This window comes from Xylona heveae (assembly GCF_001619985.1).
Source record: "Xylona heveae TC161 unplaced genomic scaffold L228scaffold_11, whole genome shotgun sequence".
Taxonomy (NCBI): Eukaryota; Fungi; Ascomycota; class Xylonomycetes; order Xylonales; family Xylonaceae; genus Xylona; species Xylona heveae.
The window spans coordinates 274,452-291,793 of record NW_017264203.1 but is presented as its reverse complement, the minus strand read 5'-3'; the positions used below and the strand labels follow the sequence as shown (position 1 = coordinate 291,793).

General features: G+C 49.3%; 7 protein-coding genes and 1 non-coding gene across 8 annotated transcripts; 4 read left to right on the top strand and 4 right to left on the bottom strand.

Annotated features, from left to right (window-relative positions):
- Window positions 1-155: 155 nt before the first annotated feature.
- Window positions 156-1,837, top strand: L228DRAFT_254146 (hypothetical protein; the record flags this gene model as incomplete). The annotated part of the gene is made up of 2 exons (XM_018333808.1): window positions 156-174; window positions 426-1,837. 2 exons carry the CDS (start codon window positions 156-158, stop codon window positions 1,835-1,837), a joined length of 1,431 nt encoding a protein of 476 aa, XP_018185463.1.
- A 48-nt stretch (window positions 1,838-1,885) lies between these two features.
- On the bottom strand, window positions 1,886-2,480 carry L228DRAFT_31229 (hypothetical protein). Its single transcript, XM_018336470.1, has 2 exons — window positions 2,369-2,480; window positions 1,886-2,306 (listed from the first exon to the last, which is right to left on the bottom strand). Exon 2 carries the CDS (start codon window positions 2,276-2,278, stop codon window positions 1,934-1,936), a length of 345 nt encoding a protein of 114 aa, XP_018185462.1. The 5' UTR covers window positions 2,279-2,306; window positions 2,369-2,480; the 3' UTR covers window positions 1,886-1,933.
- A 660-nt stretch (window positions 2,481-3,140) lies between these two features.
- On the top strand, window positions 3,141-3,440 carry L228DRAFT_250325 (hypothetical protein). The gene has a single exon (XM_018333301.1). The coding sequence runs from the start codon at window positions 3,174-3,176 to the stop codon at window positions 3,363-3,365; it is 192 nt and encodes a 63-aa protein (XP_018185461.1). The 5' UTR covers window positions 3,141-3,173; the 3' UTR covers window positions 3,366-3,440.
- An 18-nt stretch (window positions 3,441-3,458) lies between these two features.
- Window positions 3,459-3,600, top strand: L228DRAFT_t119. The gene has a single exon. It is a non-coding gene; the product is annotated as a tRNA-Met (tRNA).
- A 1,041-nt stretch (window positions 3,601-4,641) lies between these two features.
- L228DRAFT_214274 (xanthine dehydrogenase/oxidase) lies at window positions 4,642-8,963 on the bottom strand (the record flags this gene model as incomplete). The annotated part of the gene is made up of 4 exons (XM_018330026.1): window positions 4,642-6,328; window positions 6,399-8,377; window positions 8,434-8,637; window positions 8,739-8,963. The coding sequence occupies 4 exons, from the start codon at window positions 8,961-8,963 to the stop codon at window positions 4,642-4,644; spliced, it is 4,095 nt and encodes a 1,364-aa protein (XP_018185460.1).
- Window positions 8,964-9,669: 706 nt separating this feature from the next.
- On the bottom strand, window positions 9,670-12,870 carry L228DRAFT_31197 (WD40 repeat-like protein). The gene is made up of 3 exons (XM_018336467.1): window positions 11,618-12,870; window positions 11,496-11,550; window positions 9,670-11,437 (listed from the first exon to the last, which is right to left on the bottom strand). The coding sequence occupies exons 1-3, from the start codon at window positions 12,645-12,647 to the stop codon at window positions 10,144-10,146; spliced, it is 2,379 nt and encodes a 792-aa protein (XP_018185459.1). The 5' UTR covers window positions 12,648-12,870; the 3' UTR covers window positions 9,670-10,143.
- A 129-nt stretch (window positions 12,871-12,999) lies between these two features.
- L228DRAFT_31210 (protein prenylyltransferase) lies at window positions 13,000-15,073 on the top strand. The gene is made up of 4 exons (XM_018336469.1): window positions 13,000-13,360; window positions 13,420-13,530; window positions 13,597-14,275; window positions 14,373-15,073. Exons 1-4 carry the CDS (start codon window positions 13,352-13,354, stop codon window positions 14,846-14,848), a joined length of 1,275 nt encoding a protein of 424 aa, XP_018185458.1. The 5' UTR covers window positions 13,000-13,351; the 3' UTR covers window positions 14,849-15,073.
- On the bottom strand, window positions 14,994-16,700 carry L228DRAFT_285301 (hypothetical protein). The gene is made up of 3 exons (XM_018336325.1): window positions 16,432-16,700; window positions 16,077-16,292; window positions 14,994-15,987 (listed from the first exon to the last, which is right to left on the bottom strand). The coding sequence occupies exons 1-3, from the start codon at window positions 16,469-16,471 to the stop codon at window positions 15,299-15,301; spliced, it is 945 nt and encodes a 314-aa protein (XP_018185457.1). The 5' UTR covers window positions 16,472-16,700; the 3' UTR covers window positions 14,994-15,298.
- Between the last annotated feature and the right edge of the window lie 642 nt (window positions 16,701-17,342).

Below are 17,342 nucleotides of genomic sequence, written 5' to 3'. Positions count from 1 at the left end.
ACAATTCCCATTTGGAGCTAGTACCAGATTGGAAATATGTTTCGCTATCAGAGCTCTTCCTAAAAAGGGAATATCCAATATCTTGTATGACATGTTTCCAGACTTGTGACTCTTTGACTGACCAAGAAGGACAACACATGTATAGATGCCCAGGGATGCACATAGAAAAGGAAGGTGACAATTGCTTTGCAGGAAAACATGACTGGCTAAGTTATATAATCACCTTGAGGGAAGCATCACCAACTTCATTGACATAAAGAGTACCAATGAATCTTCACAAAGGCCGCATTCATTTGAAACCTTTTCAAGACGTTTGATACTTGATATCTGTTTGGAAATTTCCCCTCAAACCCAATTGACCAGCTCAACGCACATGGACGGAGCATCATTAACACACGAATCTCACGATTTGGACAACATTCTAGATATTTTTGGACAATTACCAGGCCTCAATATCTATACTCAGATTTGTCTTTGTTATTCTTTGGCCAACGATAACAATATATTACATTCAGCAATCATCGATGCCCTGACCAATGGTCTTGAAGGGCTGACCGCCAGCTTCCCCTGGGTAGCAGGTCAAGTTGTCAATGAAGGCTCGAGTGAGGGCAATACAGGCGTCTTCAAGATCAAACCTTACCAGAAGATTCCTCCACTGGCCGTGAAAGATCTGCGACATGACCCTTCGGCACCGACAATGAATGCTCTCAGACAAGCAGAATTTCCCTTTCGCATGCTCGACGAATCCGTCATTGCCCCTCGCAGTACACTCCCAGGCATCTTTGGTGCATCTCCATCGGATCCTACACCAATTTTGCTCGTCCAGGTCAACTTCATCGATGGCGGTATCATTGTCACTTTTCTCGGTCAGCATCAGGCAATGGACATGACTGGCCAAGGCCAAATCATGCATCTCTTGTCAAAAGCCTGTCATGGCGAATCATTTATTAACCAAGAGCTGTCCATTGGCAATCTTGCCCGCGGCAACATGATACCATTACTTGACGATAATCTCAACGGACTAAAGACCAAGATTGCAAACCAGATTGTTCAGTCTGCCTTGTCTGATCCCATTGCATTCTCCAAACCGTCGGGGTCGGCGATACCTGAGCATGACGGACCAACTCCTCAAGCACCTCCGAGCTGCAGCTGGGCATATTTAGCGTTTCCTGCCGCGGCTCTAACGGCGCTCAAATCACTAGCCACTCGAACTCTGCCCTCGTCTCTCTCAAGCGGATTCGTCTCGACTGACGATGCGCTCAGCGTATTCCTATGGCAATCCATCACCCGTGTCCGCCTTCCGCGCTTCTCGGATAGTACATTATCAACGACATCAACTTTTGCTCGCGCTGTAGACGTACGGCGCTATCTCAATGTTTCATCAACTTACCCAGGATTTGTGCAAAATATGGCGTACAGCACATATACACTTCAGCAGCTAGTTGAAGAGCCATTAGGCACTGTCGCATCGCAGCTTCGGTCAGAGGTAGACCCAAATATCTCGAATATAGGCTACCGCACCCGTGCTCTTGCAACCGTGCTAGATGGCACACCCGACAAAACCATCGCCTCCTTGGCAGCAACTATCGATCTCTCATCCGACATTATGCTGAGCTCATGGGCCAAGGTGGACTGTTACGATCTCGATTTCAACTTTGGGCTGGGCCAACCAGAAGCGGTTCGGAGACCCCAGTTTACGCCTGTTGAGAGTTTGCTGTATTTGCTGCCGAGGAATCCAGATGGCGAGATTGCTGTCGCAGTGTGTCTGAGAGACGAAGACATGCAGAGATTACAAGCGGATGAGGAGTTGAAGAAACATGCGAGATTTATTGTTTGATATACTTGACAGATATAACGCAAGCGTCTTTTAATGCTGGGATTCCATCTTTCATGCCCGTCTTTATCGGTCAAGGGTGTGATCTTTTTCTCCTCCTCATTGGTCATTACATACCACTGCACGTCTGAAAGAGCTGCAGTTTGATACGACACCTTTGGTCGCAATATATTCATGCAACCACCCAGCCAGGTAAGGCGTAACTACCGTTACGACAACATTCACCGGTACATTGAGACCATTTGCCTCTGAAATGTACAGATACGTCTTGACCCAAACAGCATTGACCGCAATACTTGCGATCAACGCTGCCCACCAGGCAGATTTGTGCGTCTTGTACATGGCGGTGATGGGGAATATAATCCGAAGCAGAATATGCAAGTTGATGGCCAGCATGGCGCAGAGAAAGAGGAGAAGCGCGTGCTGCGAGTTATGCCGGAGCATTTTTCTTCCTCTTCTTCTTCTCTAGAAGCTGGAAAAATCCAGTCAGTGGATGAGGATTAATCTCAAACTCGGCGTCGGGGGGAAATGAACTTTTGCCTGGCCGCTGATCAAACGTCGTTTCAATCAGAAGTGTCGCACATTGAGAGTTCCAGAATAGCCGTTGAGAATATTATATCTGCTTGATCATGAGCTTAATTGGCGATGGTCTCTTCCCTTTTCTCTCTCAACAGCAAGAAATGCCAACAGAAGCATTACTTAAAACCTGATGATTCCGGCGGTTCTGTATCGCTTTATATAAGGTAGCTATCTACCTAAAGTTACCTGAGCTACACTGCCTTATCTTCACCTGTCAGCAAGGCTGTCAGTTCGAGGCAGAGTCAAGCGCGCTGTATGCTGCACGTTGTACGCGCACGTTGGTCTGATGTCATTTTCTCCTATATTTGGCATATTACCACTTTTCGTAAAGACCTCTTTCTTTCCCTTTCTCTCCCCTGACGCTCTATCAATGCGCAGTTGTTGGAGAGTTCCCCGCATTCTCGTGGCTGTGATCTGACCGCATGAGTACTCTGCACCTCTGTACACTATCTTAGGTTCCTTAAGGTAGATATAGCTGAGCCCTGTGACCCTGTCCGAGTCCTGGCTGTGTCGACGGGGATACCAATGCGCCAAGCATCTAAACAGACAAAGGACCGTAGACCTTGGACCTTGGACTGAGTAGTCTGTATCTTTCCTTCTAAATCCATTGACTGCAGAGTATTCGTTCAGAGACATCTGATTACACATTTTCTTTTCTTTTCTTTTCTTTCTTTCGTTTTTTTTTTTTTTTTTTTTTTTTTTTTCAATTTCCCCCCTCAATTCAAGTATACTCATAAAGTCTACGGATCTCAAATGGTGTATGGCGTACGAGTACTTAGTAGTTGAACCTGTCATCTGCCCATCTATCAACCTATCACCCCATCCACCATCTACGCCAACCCCTGGCCTCTACGGTCCAAAGGTCCTTTGCTCCTCGCTCGTCGCCCCTCGCCCGACGGCGCCCAGGACGCCAACGTGCGCCGCCCCACCCGACCCGACCCACATTCGCTAGTCCCACCTCGCACCCACACCACCGAAAGAAGAGGAAATAAAATTTGGCAACCTTCATAGGACTGCCTAAGTCCCCGCCGCTCAACAACCATTCGTCTCGATGGTCTAGTTGGCTAGGGCGCCGGTCTCATAGACAAGACCTGGTATCAGTAGATGCCATCAAATACGTCGTGATTAGCTTGATTCAAACAGGCTGAGTGATCCGGAGATCGGGAGTTCGATCCTCCCTCGAGACATTTTTTGTTTTTTACTACATTACAGGACACTGTCCTCCCGTACACTCGTACATCCGTGCACATGTACACGTGGGCTTTGTTCCTTTTTGACTTGCAAGATTCTTTTTGTCTTAGTCATGTACTCTGTACTTCGTATCTTAATCTGCATGAGTCAACTATGGACCTACGGTACGGAGTAATGGGTACTCGTAAGAATGGATTGAATTGGGAGGAGTTCCAGAGGATCGGTTGTCTGTTGGATAAGACAAGGACTCGCTGGCAGGTGGACACTATGCGCCAGGCATACTCCGTAATTTACTTGGTGCTGTCGATGTCGAATTGTCAACAGGGTACCACGACAAAAAAAAAGGGATTGATGAGGATAATATTATTACACTTCTCTGCTAGAATTAATTTCTTGATACAGAGGTATATATTTTCGATAATTTAGCATTGATATCCATGAGGTATATCTACCTGACTGAATTCTAAGTCTCCTAAGGCTGCAATCCGATTCACATGATATAGGAAGTGAGCTTTGCGTCAAATTTAAATGATAGATGGACATCTGATCACAAACTTATCACATGATACTAGAGATAATCGAGAACTTGATTCATGTTCGACTGAGATTGATATGAATATTCTCAGTAAGAAACAAAAACAGAATATATAGTCATTGCATAGCTGGATATAGAGAGGTAGGTATATAACAATACTCATGAATAACAGAGAGAATATGAGAGAAGTGCAAGAAGCACACCCTAAAAAAAGACAAGTATTCTCGAGAATGAATGGAAGTACTGCTCCCAATCCATCTTAAATTGTGCCGTGCCAACAGAGAAACAACAAAATGAAAAGGTGCCAGGATGACCGCTAACGGAACAAACAGCCAGCAACGCACGGCAGCTCTCAATATGCTTCTAAAGTAGTATATATGATAAGATAGTCCCATGCAGCCTTACATTGAAACAGTGACTCCGGTAGATGAAATAAAATGACAATTCAAATGCCATGGAACAAGGACAGCTAGGCTAAATGCCAAGGAACAAGGGACATGAATTAAATGGCGACAAAAAAGCTACGCTCGCCTTCACGAGGCTCAACGTAAGCTCTCTTGAGAATGGGATCGGCGCAACTGATGCGGATCCGCTCAGGAGTGGCAGGGCTCTGGAGCTTGAGGATATCCGTGACGCCCCACTCTTTGCGGGCGGCTTTCAGGGCATCGCGAATGGCAAAAAAGACGGCGCTGCCCATGAACAGGGGAGGTTCGCCGACACCTCTTGAGCGCTGAATGGTGCGCAGGTTCTCCCATTCCACGTCCTTGAGCAAACTGACGTTGAATTCTTGGGGAATGTCTCGGAAGCCGGGAATCTTGTAGTTACCTGGGCCCCGGGTAGCGATTTGTCCGCTGGCGCGGTGCCAGAGGGACTCTTCGGTGGTGAAGAGACCTTGGCCCTGAACGAAGGCGCCTTCAATCTGGCCGTAATCGACAGCTGGGTTGATCGAGCGACCAATATCCATCTTGATATCAGCGCGACGACATGTCCAGTCGCCAGTCAGAGTATCAATTTCGACTTCTGCCGCTGTGACACCTTGCGTAAAGTAAAAGAACATTTGTCCCTTGTTTTCGCCCCAGACGTATCCAATGTCAGGAGTGCGGTAGTATCCGTTGGCGGACAGATTGACGCGGTCAAAGTATGCGGCGTGAGCGAGCTTGCTCATCGGCGCATCTTTACCGAATTTCGCACGGTATGGCTCGAGTCGCTTGTTGATCTGGTCGCAGGCATTGAAGACAGCGTAACCGTTGAGATCGCTGGATGCAGAGGCAGCGGTGGCGGAGGTGTTGGCGACAGTGTTGGTGGCCGTTTCTGAAATATGGACATCCTCCAGGGGCACGCCAAGCGCTTCTGCTGCAATCATGGTCATCTTTGTGTGGAGACCTTGACCCATCTCAGTGCCGCCGTGGGCGACCAGCACGGATCCGTCATGGTAGACGTGGACGAGCGCTCCAGCCTGGTTGAGGAAGAGGGCGGTAAAACTGATTCCAAATTTGGTCGGAATGAGGGCAAGACCACGCTTATTCCACTTATGAGTCTTGTTGAACTCTTCAATCTCCTGGCGGCGGCGCGCGTAGTCACTTTCTTCTTGAACCTGCTTGTACATTAAGGGAACGTGCCAGTCTTTGAGCTCCTGATGGTAGTGAGTCTGATCGCCCGGCTTGTACATGTTGATGGACCGGAACTCCTCGGCGGGCATGCCCAGGTGGTCGGCAACTTCCTCCATGTAGCACTCAGCAACGAACAAGCCTTGAGGGCCACCAAATCCTCGGAAAGCAGTGTTTGAGACCGTGTTCGTCTTGCAAAGGCGGCCCCGGACGAACATATTAGGAATCTTGTATACGCCGTCACTGTGCGACAAGCTGCGCTCGACAACAGCACCACTCAGGTCTTGCGTCCATCCGCAATTGGCAAAGATGTCTGCGTCAACGGCTTGGATTTTCCCATCTTTGTTGACACCAACCTTCCAGTGTGCAAGGAACGGATGACGTTGACCAGAAGTAATTATGTCCTCGTCACGATTGAGCATGCATCGAACCGGCCGCCTGGTCTTGCGCGCACCTGTTGCGCATATGGCAGCCAGTTGGACCGACCTTGTTTCCTTACCCCCAAAGCCACCACCGAGGCGCTTGACCCGAGTGACAACTTTGTTAGCTGCCACATCACAGACTTGAGCAACGTACGTTTGACTAAAACCCAAGTTAGTTTCATCTTTTCCCCCTAATTCATCATGAAGTATCCGTATAGGATCCAACTTACGTCTCGGTAGGGTTTTGCGTGCAACTAAAGACCTCAATCTCACCGTCCTCGGGCTTTGGAACGACGACGCAAGCCTGGGTCTCTAGGTAAAAATGTTCCTGGCCTCCTATGCGAGCCACGCCGGTAAAGACATGGTCACATTTTGCAAACGCCTCGTCCACGTCACCAGTCTTGATATACCGATAATGCTCATAGAAGCTCTCCTTTTCAATCGCTTCTTCGATCGTGAAAATGGCGGGCAGCTCCTCGTAGTCCACTTTGACCGCGCGGGCGCCTGCCTCTGCATGCTTGGCCGAGTCTGCAAGAATCATACCAATTGGCTGACCAGCGGTAAAAACTTCGTTGACAGCAAAGAAGACTTCGTCACACTTGGGGGCACCCCACCAGTTGGCTTCAGGGCTGGGTAAATCCGTGTGGTCAATCCAGTCCACCACACCGGGCAAATCCATGGCGGGCGAGTAGTCGACCGATAAAATCTTTGCGTGCGCCTTGGTTGAAAGAACCATACAGCCATAGAGCTCGTTCTTCTGTACGGGAATATCATCCGTGTACTGAGCCTCACCAGTACACTGCTTCATAGCAGCAACGTGATTCTTGGCCTTTCCAAGCACCCGCTGCTCGTATGCGGCTGCAGAGTCGTGGTCCTTCTTTCCAAATGAGATTTGGCGTTCAATCTCTCCAATTGCTTCGCTATCCAAGTCGGTGGTCTTGATGTCCAACTTCGATAGAACCTCGTGATAAAATTTATAGAAGAAACTAAAGGCCAGAGATTTGCGGTAAGTCGCCATTCCACCAGGAACACCAAAGCGAAGGTCAAAATCCTTCTCCAGAGCATTCATTGCACCTTCCAGCGAAGCTGGATCAGTCCATTTCTTGCCAATAAGATATGAAACGGCATTCTGGGCCTCAACTGTTGTTGGCGCCATACCGCCAAAGACGAGGTTGATGTTCTTGACATTATGATCATCGTCCAGAGCTACTCGAAGGGCAGAGTTGACGATAGCAATGTCGTCATCCTTCCGCTTCGATTGCTTGAACGCCTGGAAGAATTCGCCTTTTTCACTCGCACAGGGGATACGGATGCTTGAAATAACAGCGTCAGGAGCCAGTGCCGTGGTACGGTAGCCCTTGAAGAATTGTGACATGGGAATTTCCGTCTCTCCCTTGAGAGACTTTGTGACCAAAACTGCATTCGATGCCATGAAGACGGGGTTTAAATCCGAGATGGGAGAAGCAGTTGCCAGGTTACCAGCAGGCGTACCAACGTTTCTGATCTGGCGGCCGGCGAAATATCGAAGCTGCTTGAGAATAGCATCAAACGGCTGCCCTCTAACCGGACCATAGTGCTTGATGGCCTCTTTGGCAATATTTTCTAGGTCGGTCAAGATAACGTTGCCGCCAATTTCGAGGTGGTCGTCCTTGAAAGAGTACTGCCGGAGCTCAGCAATATCACCTACAAAGACGGAAGCCGAATACTGCACAGCTTTGAACTTGATCTCAATCTGAGTTTCGCTGCTACCACCGATGATTTTCGCCGAGGGGTAGGCATGCTTGATCTCAAGCAATTGCTCCAAAGTTACTGGACGATACCACCGCTTCCGTTTATTGCCAAATGCTAGAGGCTTGAATTGATGTTTCCTCAGGGGAGGCGGGAAGATGAGCTGAGTGTCGGGCTTGTACTCGATAAAACCGGGAGGAGTGAACCGCTTAATTGGCTGATCATCGCTCACCCCAGTATTCTTGCAACAGCCGTTGGGCATCGCTGTATTACCTTTACAGCAGCCGTTGGCCACGGGCTCGCTCTTCTTTTCCATGCAGCAGCCACCTCCAGCCTTTCCGCATGTCGCCTTGGAGCTGAAACTTTGCGCAGCATCGAGAATAGGCCTGTAACCCGTGCATCGGCAGAGATTCCCATCAAAAGCCTCCTCTACCGTATGTTCGGATGGATTTGAGTCGTTCCGTAGCAGAGCATAGAGACTCTATTCAAGATACATTAGCATCTCATCTTTGAACGAGATAGACTACAGGCGCATACCATGACGATTCCGGGGGTGCAGAAGCCGCATTGACTACCGTTGCCCATAGCAATTCTCTCCTGAGCCGGATGAGGCTTCTTTACATTTCCAATTCCCTCCACTGTAATAACGTGCTTTCCATCAACGCTAACAAGCGGCGCCAGGCAGGCGTTGACCGATGCATGGTATATCTGCTTAGTTGTTGGATTGTACTGCGATACGACCTACGGGATTGTTAATCGCCACAATGTAAATAGACCGTAGAACTTCGCGGATTCCAATCCGCGACAAGTCGGTAATGTCCTGAGAGGCTCGAGATACATACCACTGTGCAAGCACCACAGCCGCCTTCTGCGCAACCAAGTTTCGTGCCAGTGAGACCTATTCCTCTCAAGTACTCTAAGAGAGTAACCTCGGGATCCGCCGAATCAAGCACAACTCGAGTGCCGTTTAGATAGAAGCGGAGGGTATCATCGTAGTCGGCCGTCACCTCGGAGAGAGACTGAACGGTGTTCTTTTGAACTGCGGGGTCAACGAGGCCGGGGGCCATGATGTGAAAATACTCGTAGGAGGCAAGGCTGGCAGAGTATCAACAGTGGCGATAGTGCTGCCACCGGCTACCACTGACCCTCACAACTGAGGCAATGCCAGCGCAATGAAAAGGAAGGTTTACTATTGCCCACTAAGCTCGAAAACCCAGCTTTCGTCAATGACTCTTGAGACAAGAGGGTATCTCGAATTTCGTTACAAATCGGCTGCTGGAGCCACTCTAACAAAGCATCCGTCGAGATGTTTGTATTGAGTACTAACAAGGGTGTCCAGGAATGAATCGCTCCCAATTAAATGAGCCTTGAAGTCTAATTGTATGATAACACGAAAAGAAAGTATGAGGCACCAAGGCAATCAGACACCGCGATAATGTAAATTGTCAAGAGAAGAAACCAGGCAGCTGAATGTTTGCCTTATCAATGGAGGTTGGCCGAACGACTTTCGTCCATGGGGACAGGTTTAAGAGAAGAGGGTACAACGACATGCCGGGGACCTCCTAAAAAAACATCTACCTGCCCTCTATAAAAGTGTCCAATACGTAACAGGTACTCTTGAAGGACAAGGTATCTTAGCGGGTGGTATACTTTGCTAGGAATAGACCGAAGGCACCGGCAAAAGTCGAAGTGAGCAGTAACTTAATCCCATGCTTTGTGAATAATTACATTGCTATCGCAGGTCTCCGATACGGCAGAAACAATAAGCTTCGGCGGAAAAGCCCCACATATTAACAACAGAGAAGGGGCTAAGGCGGGGAAGGCCGGTTCGGATTAGATACTCACTCGGCCGACGTCAACCCCAATACAGCTATGTTTGCGCTGTATGTCACTGCATGTGCACATCATTCGGGATAATAATATCCAATCATAACTAGCTGTAGTCCAATCGTCACGTCCACAATTCTAATCCTCCACTCGGTCTGAGCCTATACCTTTGAAGTTCTCTTGGATCGGCTGGTGCATTGGTCCAAGAAACTTCTGTTCCAAAAAGACTGGGGCTCAAACTAAAACAAATTTACCAATTTCCTTCTTGGCTCCGAGTGACTTACAGGAAGAAGAGCCTTGTCTTGTCATCTGCCTCGTGCTCATGAACTGCTGAAGGGGCCGCACGGGTCATATTACGGCTCTCACGTGTGTCTTTCTCAGGTCGAATCGGCTGGCCTCTTGAGCACATCCCGTGCTCTCCTATCGAATCGTTTCGGGCCCTTCCTTGTCAATCCCATGCAAACTCTCGAGGATATCACTTCCGCCTAGAAGACCTTTATTATTGCCGCCCGTCATTCGCTTGGTGCCGCTCCACACCTCGTGGAATTTGACACTTTCGTCGCTAGAGGCCACCACAATGCATCCTTCCTCATTGGTCCGTGTCCACCATTGCCGGTCGTCCTCTTCGTGACCACTACCACTCTCACCCGGCCGAGTTTCCTCGGGCCCGCCTGGGTAGGGAATCGCGTACAATGCTCGCATTTCGCCCAGCCACGGAATAGCGAGGACCTGCTGGCAGTCCGGCCAGGAGAACACCGCAATCCGAAAAGGGTGTTCCGGCTGCGCGTAGCCAAACGTAACCGCAATCTCACGACGATTCGTTGACCAGATTAGCGACGTCACTTGAGCCGCGACATTGATTGTAGCTAGACATGCGCCAGAGAAAGTGTGGTAAAAGTGAACGCCACGATCATTGGAGCCACCGCCAATCGCGATAAGTCCGCGTTGCCAAGGACAAAAGGCGATGGCCTTGATGGCAGCATTCAATAGCCATCTGCGCTTCTCTCGGCCCCGACAAAAGACTCGAGAGAGAACTTGCCTGCCAGTAGTCTGCTGACGACCGAACTCGTCCTCGATGCTCATGAGGTCTGTATGTACATGGCTACCTGTAATTTGATTCGTCTCGAAATAGCAGCAAGCATTGTCATTCGCGCCAGAAGCGAAGAAGTCACCGTCTGGGGACCATGCGAGCCCGCAGATCTGCTGGCTGTGGACCGCGATCCGCGCGATCAAGATCACGGCGCCATCCCAATTATGGATGCTGCGATCGACCGCATTGGTCCATTCGACGCTATAAAAGTGAATATCGCCAATTTCATTCCCAACTAAGAGCTCTTCAGTATCAACCATGACCGAGGAATCACGGGCCGAAATACGCCGCGTGACTTTGGGCTTGAATGCCAAGCATGAAATTGGCGTGGGTTGCTTTATTTCAAATCGTTCCTCTTTATCAAATGGACTCCAGAGGAGAACATGCCCGTCAGCCTTGCCAATTGCAAGGATGCTGTGCCCGCCCTCGGTTGAAGAAAATGAGAGAGATGCAACATAAGCCAGCCTATTCGTGAACAATCGATCTGGAGGATGCTGAACTCCGAGTTTCTCGGACCAGAGATAGACTCGAGCGTCGAGGCCCACGGCTAGGCAATTGACTGTATGCGAAAAGGCGAGCAGGGAACAGTAATAATCATCACGTAGCGCCGGTGCATCCAGTACTGTGAACGACGTCAGCAAAAAGGCCGTGTTATAGTATTCCAAAAAGGCGGGAAGCTTATCTGAATGGAGAAAGCGGAACTGGCTTTCGGGTTGGCTTAATAGGTCTCTTGGAAGCTGGGATGTTGTGTTAGCTGCTCTGCTACTAGTAGTAAAATTTACACATCCATGCCGGTGCACTCGCCTTGCGATCCCTCCCTTGTCCACTCGCCATTCCTCCAGACTGTGCGGGGCTCTACGAATTGTTCCCTCTTTCTCTTTCCAATCAAAGGGGCACTTTCGGATCGGACTTTGGAGGGGGTCTCAGGGCTTCCCCTCTCGACCGCAGAGTCACCGACACCGAGAATCCGGTTTGTCCGATCAACATCTAGGGCTAATGCTAGCCTACCTTGATGCTTTTCCAAATCCTGGTCAGGAGTCTCCCCTTGCAAAAAGGCCGAATTATACATTGGTGCATTTGTGCCGCTCCCAAGCATACCTCCGCGACCATCAGGCACACCAGCAATTGGGCCAGCGACAGCCGCAGTTTGGCCTCCAACATTCCACACCGCTCCAAGGCTCGCCTGCCTGTTCAGTAGACTGGCTGATTGACGACGAATTCCGAGGATGCCGCTGCTTGTCAGTGAGCCGGGCCTTTGGTTCAGGAGCGCGGGAGGGTGGTGCACGGCCCGAATCCTCTCTGGGGGGATTGGTCTAGGCACAAAGGTGGTGCTGAAAGGGTCCGGACTTGCACTACGTCTTCGAAGTATCTTTTCTGCGCTTGATAATGTATTTACAGGCTTATTCATGTGAAAGCTAGTTGAAGACGACGGAGATCGACGCAGAGGGATAAAGCGATCCGAAGAGGGCCTGGAGCGTTTGCGCTGAGATTGTGAACCAGCTCTAGAGAGACTTGGCCCAGCTTGCGATGACCCCGACGCTGAAAGGCGAGAAGGGAAGCTCCTCGACTGTAATGCATCCGGCGTTTGGGGAAATGGAAAAGCTCCCATAGCTCTGCTAGCCTGACCCAACGGTGTTGACTGCCCAAAAACATCATCTACTGGAGGAGAGGGCAGAGCTGAACCTAATGGTTTGCTCAGGTCGAATGACTGCGGAAGTGAATAAGTGCGACGCTTGCGAATGTGTTTGTCTAAAGGCGAGACGTGAAGCTCAGGACTCAGTGGTGGAGTAATTGGAGTTACATCTTCTGTGCTTTCAGAAGATGAAGACCTCATTTTTAAAACGAAAGACTGGAACAAGAAGTGTCGGTGCGAACAGCGCACCGACTCCAAAAATGAACCAAATGAGTGAAGAAAGCGATTGTCTAAAAAAGAAAACCTGGATGGGCGAGGTGGTTCAATCAGAGAACGTAGCCGTGCTTCATGCAGCAATGAATATCAAAATCTTGCTCGTCCCCACGTATACTACTAGCTTTTGACCATGAAGGGGCGCCTTGGATATTTCTTCGCTGTGATTTTCAAGTTGTTAGCCTATTATATAGTTGTAGGGACTGTGGGCAGCTGCGGCGAGAGAGAGCCAGTGGAGATTAGTTAAAGGGCACACGGTGGAGGAGTAAGAAACGAGTGTATGTCAAAAGAGCGGAACGTCGATGTCAAACGATGAGTAATTGTCAGTAACTTTGACCGATTGAACTATCGACAGTGTTAGTGGATGAAGGTAAATGATGATGGCTGAAATGGAGAGATATGCCACATTGTGTTTCATGTGTGTTGGATGTTTACATCTTGCTCTTTCCAGCTTGGTTTCCATCTCGGCACTGCGTCGCTCCTTCCCTAAACATTCGGATGCCCCACGTCACCCATCCCACATTGTTCGAGCTCACCACAGCACCAATCAATCCTCTAGCGAAGCATCGCACTGGTTTTGCGCATTTCAGTTGAGAGATAAATAGTTTTTCATCTTTCTTCACGACGTCAAAATGGCCAGCGTAAGTCTAGAGCATAGCTAGGGTCGTACCAAAACTTCAACTAACCAGTCGATACCTAGCACGGTGTTCCGCGAACAAGTGCTCCCACCGAGCGGACACCGCAAGCACAAGCGGCAGAATTACAAAAAATCCAAGAATACAAAGACCTCGTTGAGCTCGTTAACACCAAAGTGCGATTACTCGGCACCGTGCCCTCTCCAATGAGTCATTATTCTTACAATTAATTTTTGACATAGATCCGTCAGCGCGAATACACCGCCGACACCCTCGCTCTCATATCGAAGCTCCTTAAGCGCAATCCAGAATACTATTCCATTTGGAATCACCGCCGACTTGTCCTGCAGCAACTTTTCTCCGATGCCCAGCAAGCTGCGCAAATAAAACAGCCTATTACTTCTTCGAATGACACAACTTCTCATCCTGAATCAACCCCCGATAATGCAACCACTGACGCTGCACCCGCTACCCACCCCACACAATATCCCGCTTCTGAACAAATAGAACTGTTGCTCATCTCCGATCTCCACTTTCTCGTGCCTTTACTCCGCGAATTTCCAAAATGCTACTGGATATGGAACCACCGGCAATGGCTCCTCCAACAAGCCACACACCTACTGCCCGTACCCCGCGTGCGGCGACTCTGGCAAGAAGAACTTGGGCTCGTGGCGAAAATGCTGAGTATGGACAGCCGCAACTTCCACGGGTGGGGGTATCGACGAAGAGTGGTTGCCGAACTGGAGAGTCCCGAGCTGCAAGGCACAAGCATGGCCGAAGATGAGTTTAGCTATACGACCAAGATGATCAAGACGAGTCTGTCGAATTTCTCCGCATGGCATTATCGCAGCAAGTTGATTCCGAGATTACTCAACGAGCGCGGCGCGTCTCGGGAAGAACGGAGGAAATTTCTCGATAGTGGTATTTTTGTCCCCTCCTTGTATTTTCGGCTTTTTTATCTCCAAACACCCTTCCTTTAAAGAAACACTATAAACTAATGCAAAGCCCCAAATATCAGAATTCAATCTTATACAAAACGCCCTGTGGACAGACTCTGCAGATCAATCTCTCTGGTTCTATCACGCCTTTCTCATGTCTGAACTATCTACTACTCCTTCTACCTCCTCCTCCTCCTCCTCATCCTCGCCCTCGACTTCTTCCTCTTCTGCAATCATACCCGACCTATCTCCCACGGAACGCGTAGCCCTTCTTTCTCGCGAACTCGACAATATCAAAGAAATGCTCGAAGACGAAGACGAAGACGACACCGACACTGCACCTGCCGAGCGCAAGTACATTTATCATGCGCTTGTTCAATCCACACTAGAAAAGCAAAAATGGATTCGTGCCGTCGAAGCACATGCCGAGCCAAAAGCAATAGCCGATGACAAGGATGAAGTACAGTCCTGGATAAGCAAGTTACGCGCATTAGATCCCTTTCGAATGGGACGATGGGATGACGTTGCGCGCCAAGTAGATGATTTATATGCCTAATGACCTTTTTGTTCATTTATTTATATTAATTGGTTTATTCTATGTTCATTTATCGGTGAACTTTTCCAATGGAGAGATTTATTTAATGATTTTGATTTATCATCTAGTATTGGATTTCATATCGTTTAGTGTTATACAAGGGTCAGGATTGGGAGAAGAGATGTATAGATCTGCCGAGATTTGGCTAAGCCTATATAGTTGCGCAATGCATATGCATATATTTTTACGTATTACATTACATTATCCCAGCGATTGCCCGTCGGTACTCTCGTATCAAACTATTTTTTGTAGTGTTCCCGTCCCTTATCCTGTCTAATACTTGGGAGATGTAAATTCACGACGCTACTTTTCGTTTTTGTCTATTTGTCGCCAATTTTCGCTACGCCTGTAAGATTAACTACGGTATCGTGCATATCTGAATGACCACCTGATAAGCAAAGAAAACTTATCCTAAACCAAACCAGGGATCATGGCGAAGCGCTTCTTCTGATAGTTTGCGCCGAATTCCTTGCGGTATCTGCTTTCCTTCTTCTTTGCCCAGACGGCCATCTGACCGACACCCAGGACCAAGAAGAGTGCAGCTGCAAGACTCCTTGTCAGCAGCAAGACACCAGTCCAGGCATACGCTTCAAACATGTAGTTCGGGCAAGTGACGAGCTTGAACGGCCATGTCTGCGGTACCCCGCGCTCCGTGGAGCCGGCTGGTCGAAGTCCGCGCAGGGTCAAGTGCGTCCAGAGATTTCCTAGCTCGCCGATAAAAAAGAGCGCAATGCCGAGGGGAGTGAGTAGAGGACTGTATGGCGAATCAGTGGGGCCGGTGGGTCGATAGATGCTGAGGGCAAGGAAAAGGCCAGAGAAAAGCCAGTAGTGTCCGCTGTTCTTGACGATATTGCGAGCGGGCATGGTGGCCAAGGAAAACCGGTGCACGAATATGGTTTCGAACTCGCGCTTGAGAAAGTGTAGTGTGATAAGAGCGCAGGAGAGCGTTTGCAAGTCGGATGGCGCACCAATCTTGGAAGATGGCACGGAAAAGGGAGGCAGAGAGAAAATGTAGGGTCGCAAGTAGTACACAAGAGGGTGAATCAAGAGGGGCCCGAGATATTCGATAATGTAGACAAAGCGCCAGCCGAGTTGGGGACCTGGGTTGAGTGTCATGTTAGTACTCGCGGGGAAAGTGACACCTGATATGGAACGGGAGAGCTCTAGTAGGACAAGATGACATGCGTACCAAGGTCCTTGACGTAAATGGTGCTCTTGTCATGCAGGTCCACCTGCGCAATGGTAACGTTCTTTGCATTGCCGACGACACTGCCGTCGATTCCTTTGGTAATACGCAGCCGATGCACCGATGTGCCTGCAGACGCGGCAATCTTCTTGTACAACTGTTCGGTGCTGTCTTCGGGAGCAACCGCGGTCTCCTCGGGGAGCTTCTTGATCGGCTTTCCTGGACATACCACACACAATGATTAGTGTTTTGGTCAATTTGGGGAAGCTGATCGAGCAGTGTTTTAGATAGAACGAGGAATGGCAGAGACAATTAGAGCGAGAGAAAAGAGACAGCTAGGAAAGAAAAGGCAGCTTACCCCTCGGACGAATGGAGAGCGTAATGGTCTTGGAGGCCATGATGATTTTTTTGTTTTCTTCGCCGGCAGCTAAAGGGGGGGGGATAAGCTAGACGAGATTCTGTCTGGTCGGTGGCAGATTGTCTCGTCTCAAGCAATGCCTTGCACTATGGCTTTTTGGGAGGTGGAGAGAACAAAAAAGTAGTGTAGTGGACCGCCTGAGAGTATTCAGCAGATTGGAGTAGTGTACCTAGCGTAGTCGGATGGGAGCTGGGAGCTGGGAGCTGTGGGGGTGCAGTGGTGGATCCCACCATTACTTGGGCCCTGGCTGCTCACGAATTACTTACAGGCGCTCGGAGTGAGGGAACTGGGGTTACCCGGCGTTGACCATTGCATTGGAACATTAATGCGCGGAGGTTCTGAAGGGGAATAGCGTCATCTGGCGGGACTTCTTAGCCCTCCCGCGTGCCCCTCGGACACTAAAACCCCTAGGGCCGTGGGAGGAGTCATGACATGACCTGAATCTGGTATGGAAGGGCCCTCTTGATTTTCTCACTATACCGCTCTGGATATACGACTTGCCTATATCACATCATATCACATTTGTTTTTTGATGTTTTGGGAGTTTACGTATGCAGACTAACACGCACTCTGTTTCTCTTCCGCTCACATGGGACAAGACTAACGCTATAGATGTTATCCCACATGGAAGACAGATGAGATGGGATGAAACACTTGTTTCCCCTCCTAAAGGCTATGAATAATGCCCCTTCAAAACCTTTTTCAGAGACAGCTGCAGAACAGACACACACTGCAGGATCTCTCTTCCATCAGCTTGGGTCCTCAAGTCATGGCTTTTTGGCGCATGGCTTTTCTGCCTCGTTACGGTGCTGTGATCACTCATCGCGTGGCCTAGCTGTCGTCGGCTGTTC

Excerpts from the sequence above, each read along its gene's own strand:
- L228DRAFT_31197 (XM_018336467.1), bottom strand. The coding sequence starts at position 12,647 with ATGAGGTCTTCATCTTCTGAAAGCACAGAAGATGTAACTCCAATTACT. Across the intron at positions 11,551-11,617 it reads GACAAGGGAGGGATCGCAAG|CTTCCAAGAGACCTATTAAG; the intron begins GCGAGTGCACCG and ends ACAACATCCCAG. Across the intron at positions 11,438-11,495 it reads GTTCCGCTTTCTCCATTCAG|AGTACTGGATGCACCGGCGC; the intron begins ATAAGCTTCCCG and ends GACGTCGTTCAC.
- L228DRAFT_285301 (XM_018336325.1), bottom strand. The coding sequence starts at position 16,471 with ATGGCCTCCAAGACCATTACGCTCTCCATTCGTCCGAGGG. Across the intron at positions 16,293-16,431 it reads GCTCTCCATTCGTCCGAGGG|GAAAGCCGATCAAGAAGCTC; the intron begins GTAAGCTGCCTT and ends TGGTATGTCCAG. Across the intron at positions 15,988-16,076 it reads CATTTACGTCAAGGACCTTG|GTCCCCAACTCGGCTGGCGC; the intron begins GTACGCATGTCA and ends CACTCAACCCAG.
- L228DRAFT_31229 (XM_018336470.1), bottom strand. The coding sequence starts at position 2,278 with ATGCTCCGGCATAACTCGCAGCACGCGCTTCTCCTCTTTCTCTGCGCC.
- L228DRAFT_250325 (XM_018333301.1), top strand. The coding sequence starts at position 3,174 with ATGGCGTACGAGTACTTAGTAGTTGAACCTGTCATCTGCCCATCTATC.
- L228DRAFT_31210 (XM_018336469.1), top strand. Across the intron at positions 13,531-13,596 it reads TTGAGCTCGTTAACACCAAA|ATCCGTCAGCGCGAATACAC; the intron begins GTGCGATTACTC and ends TTTTTGACATAG. Across the intron at positions 14,276-14,372 it reads GAGGAAATTTCTCGATAGTG|AATTCAATCTTATACAAAAC; the intron begins GTATTTTTGTCC and ends CCCAAATATCAG.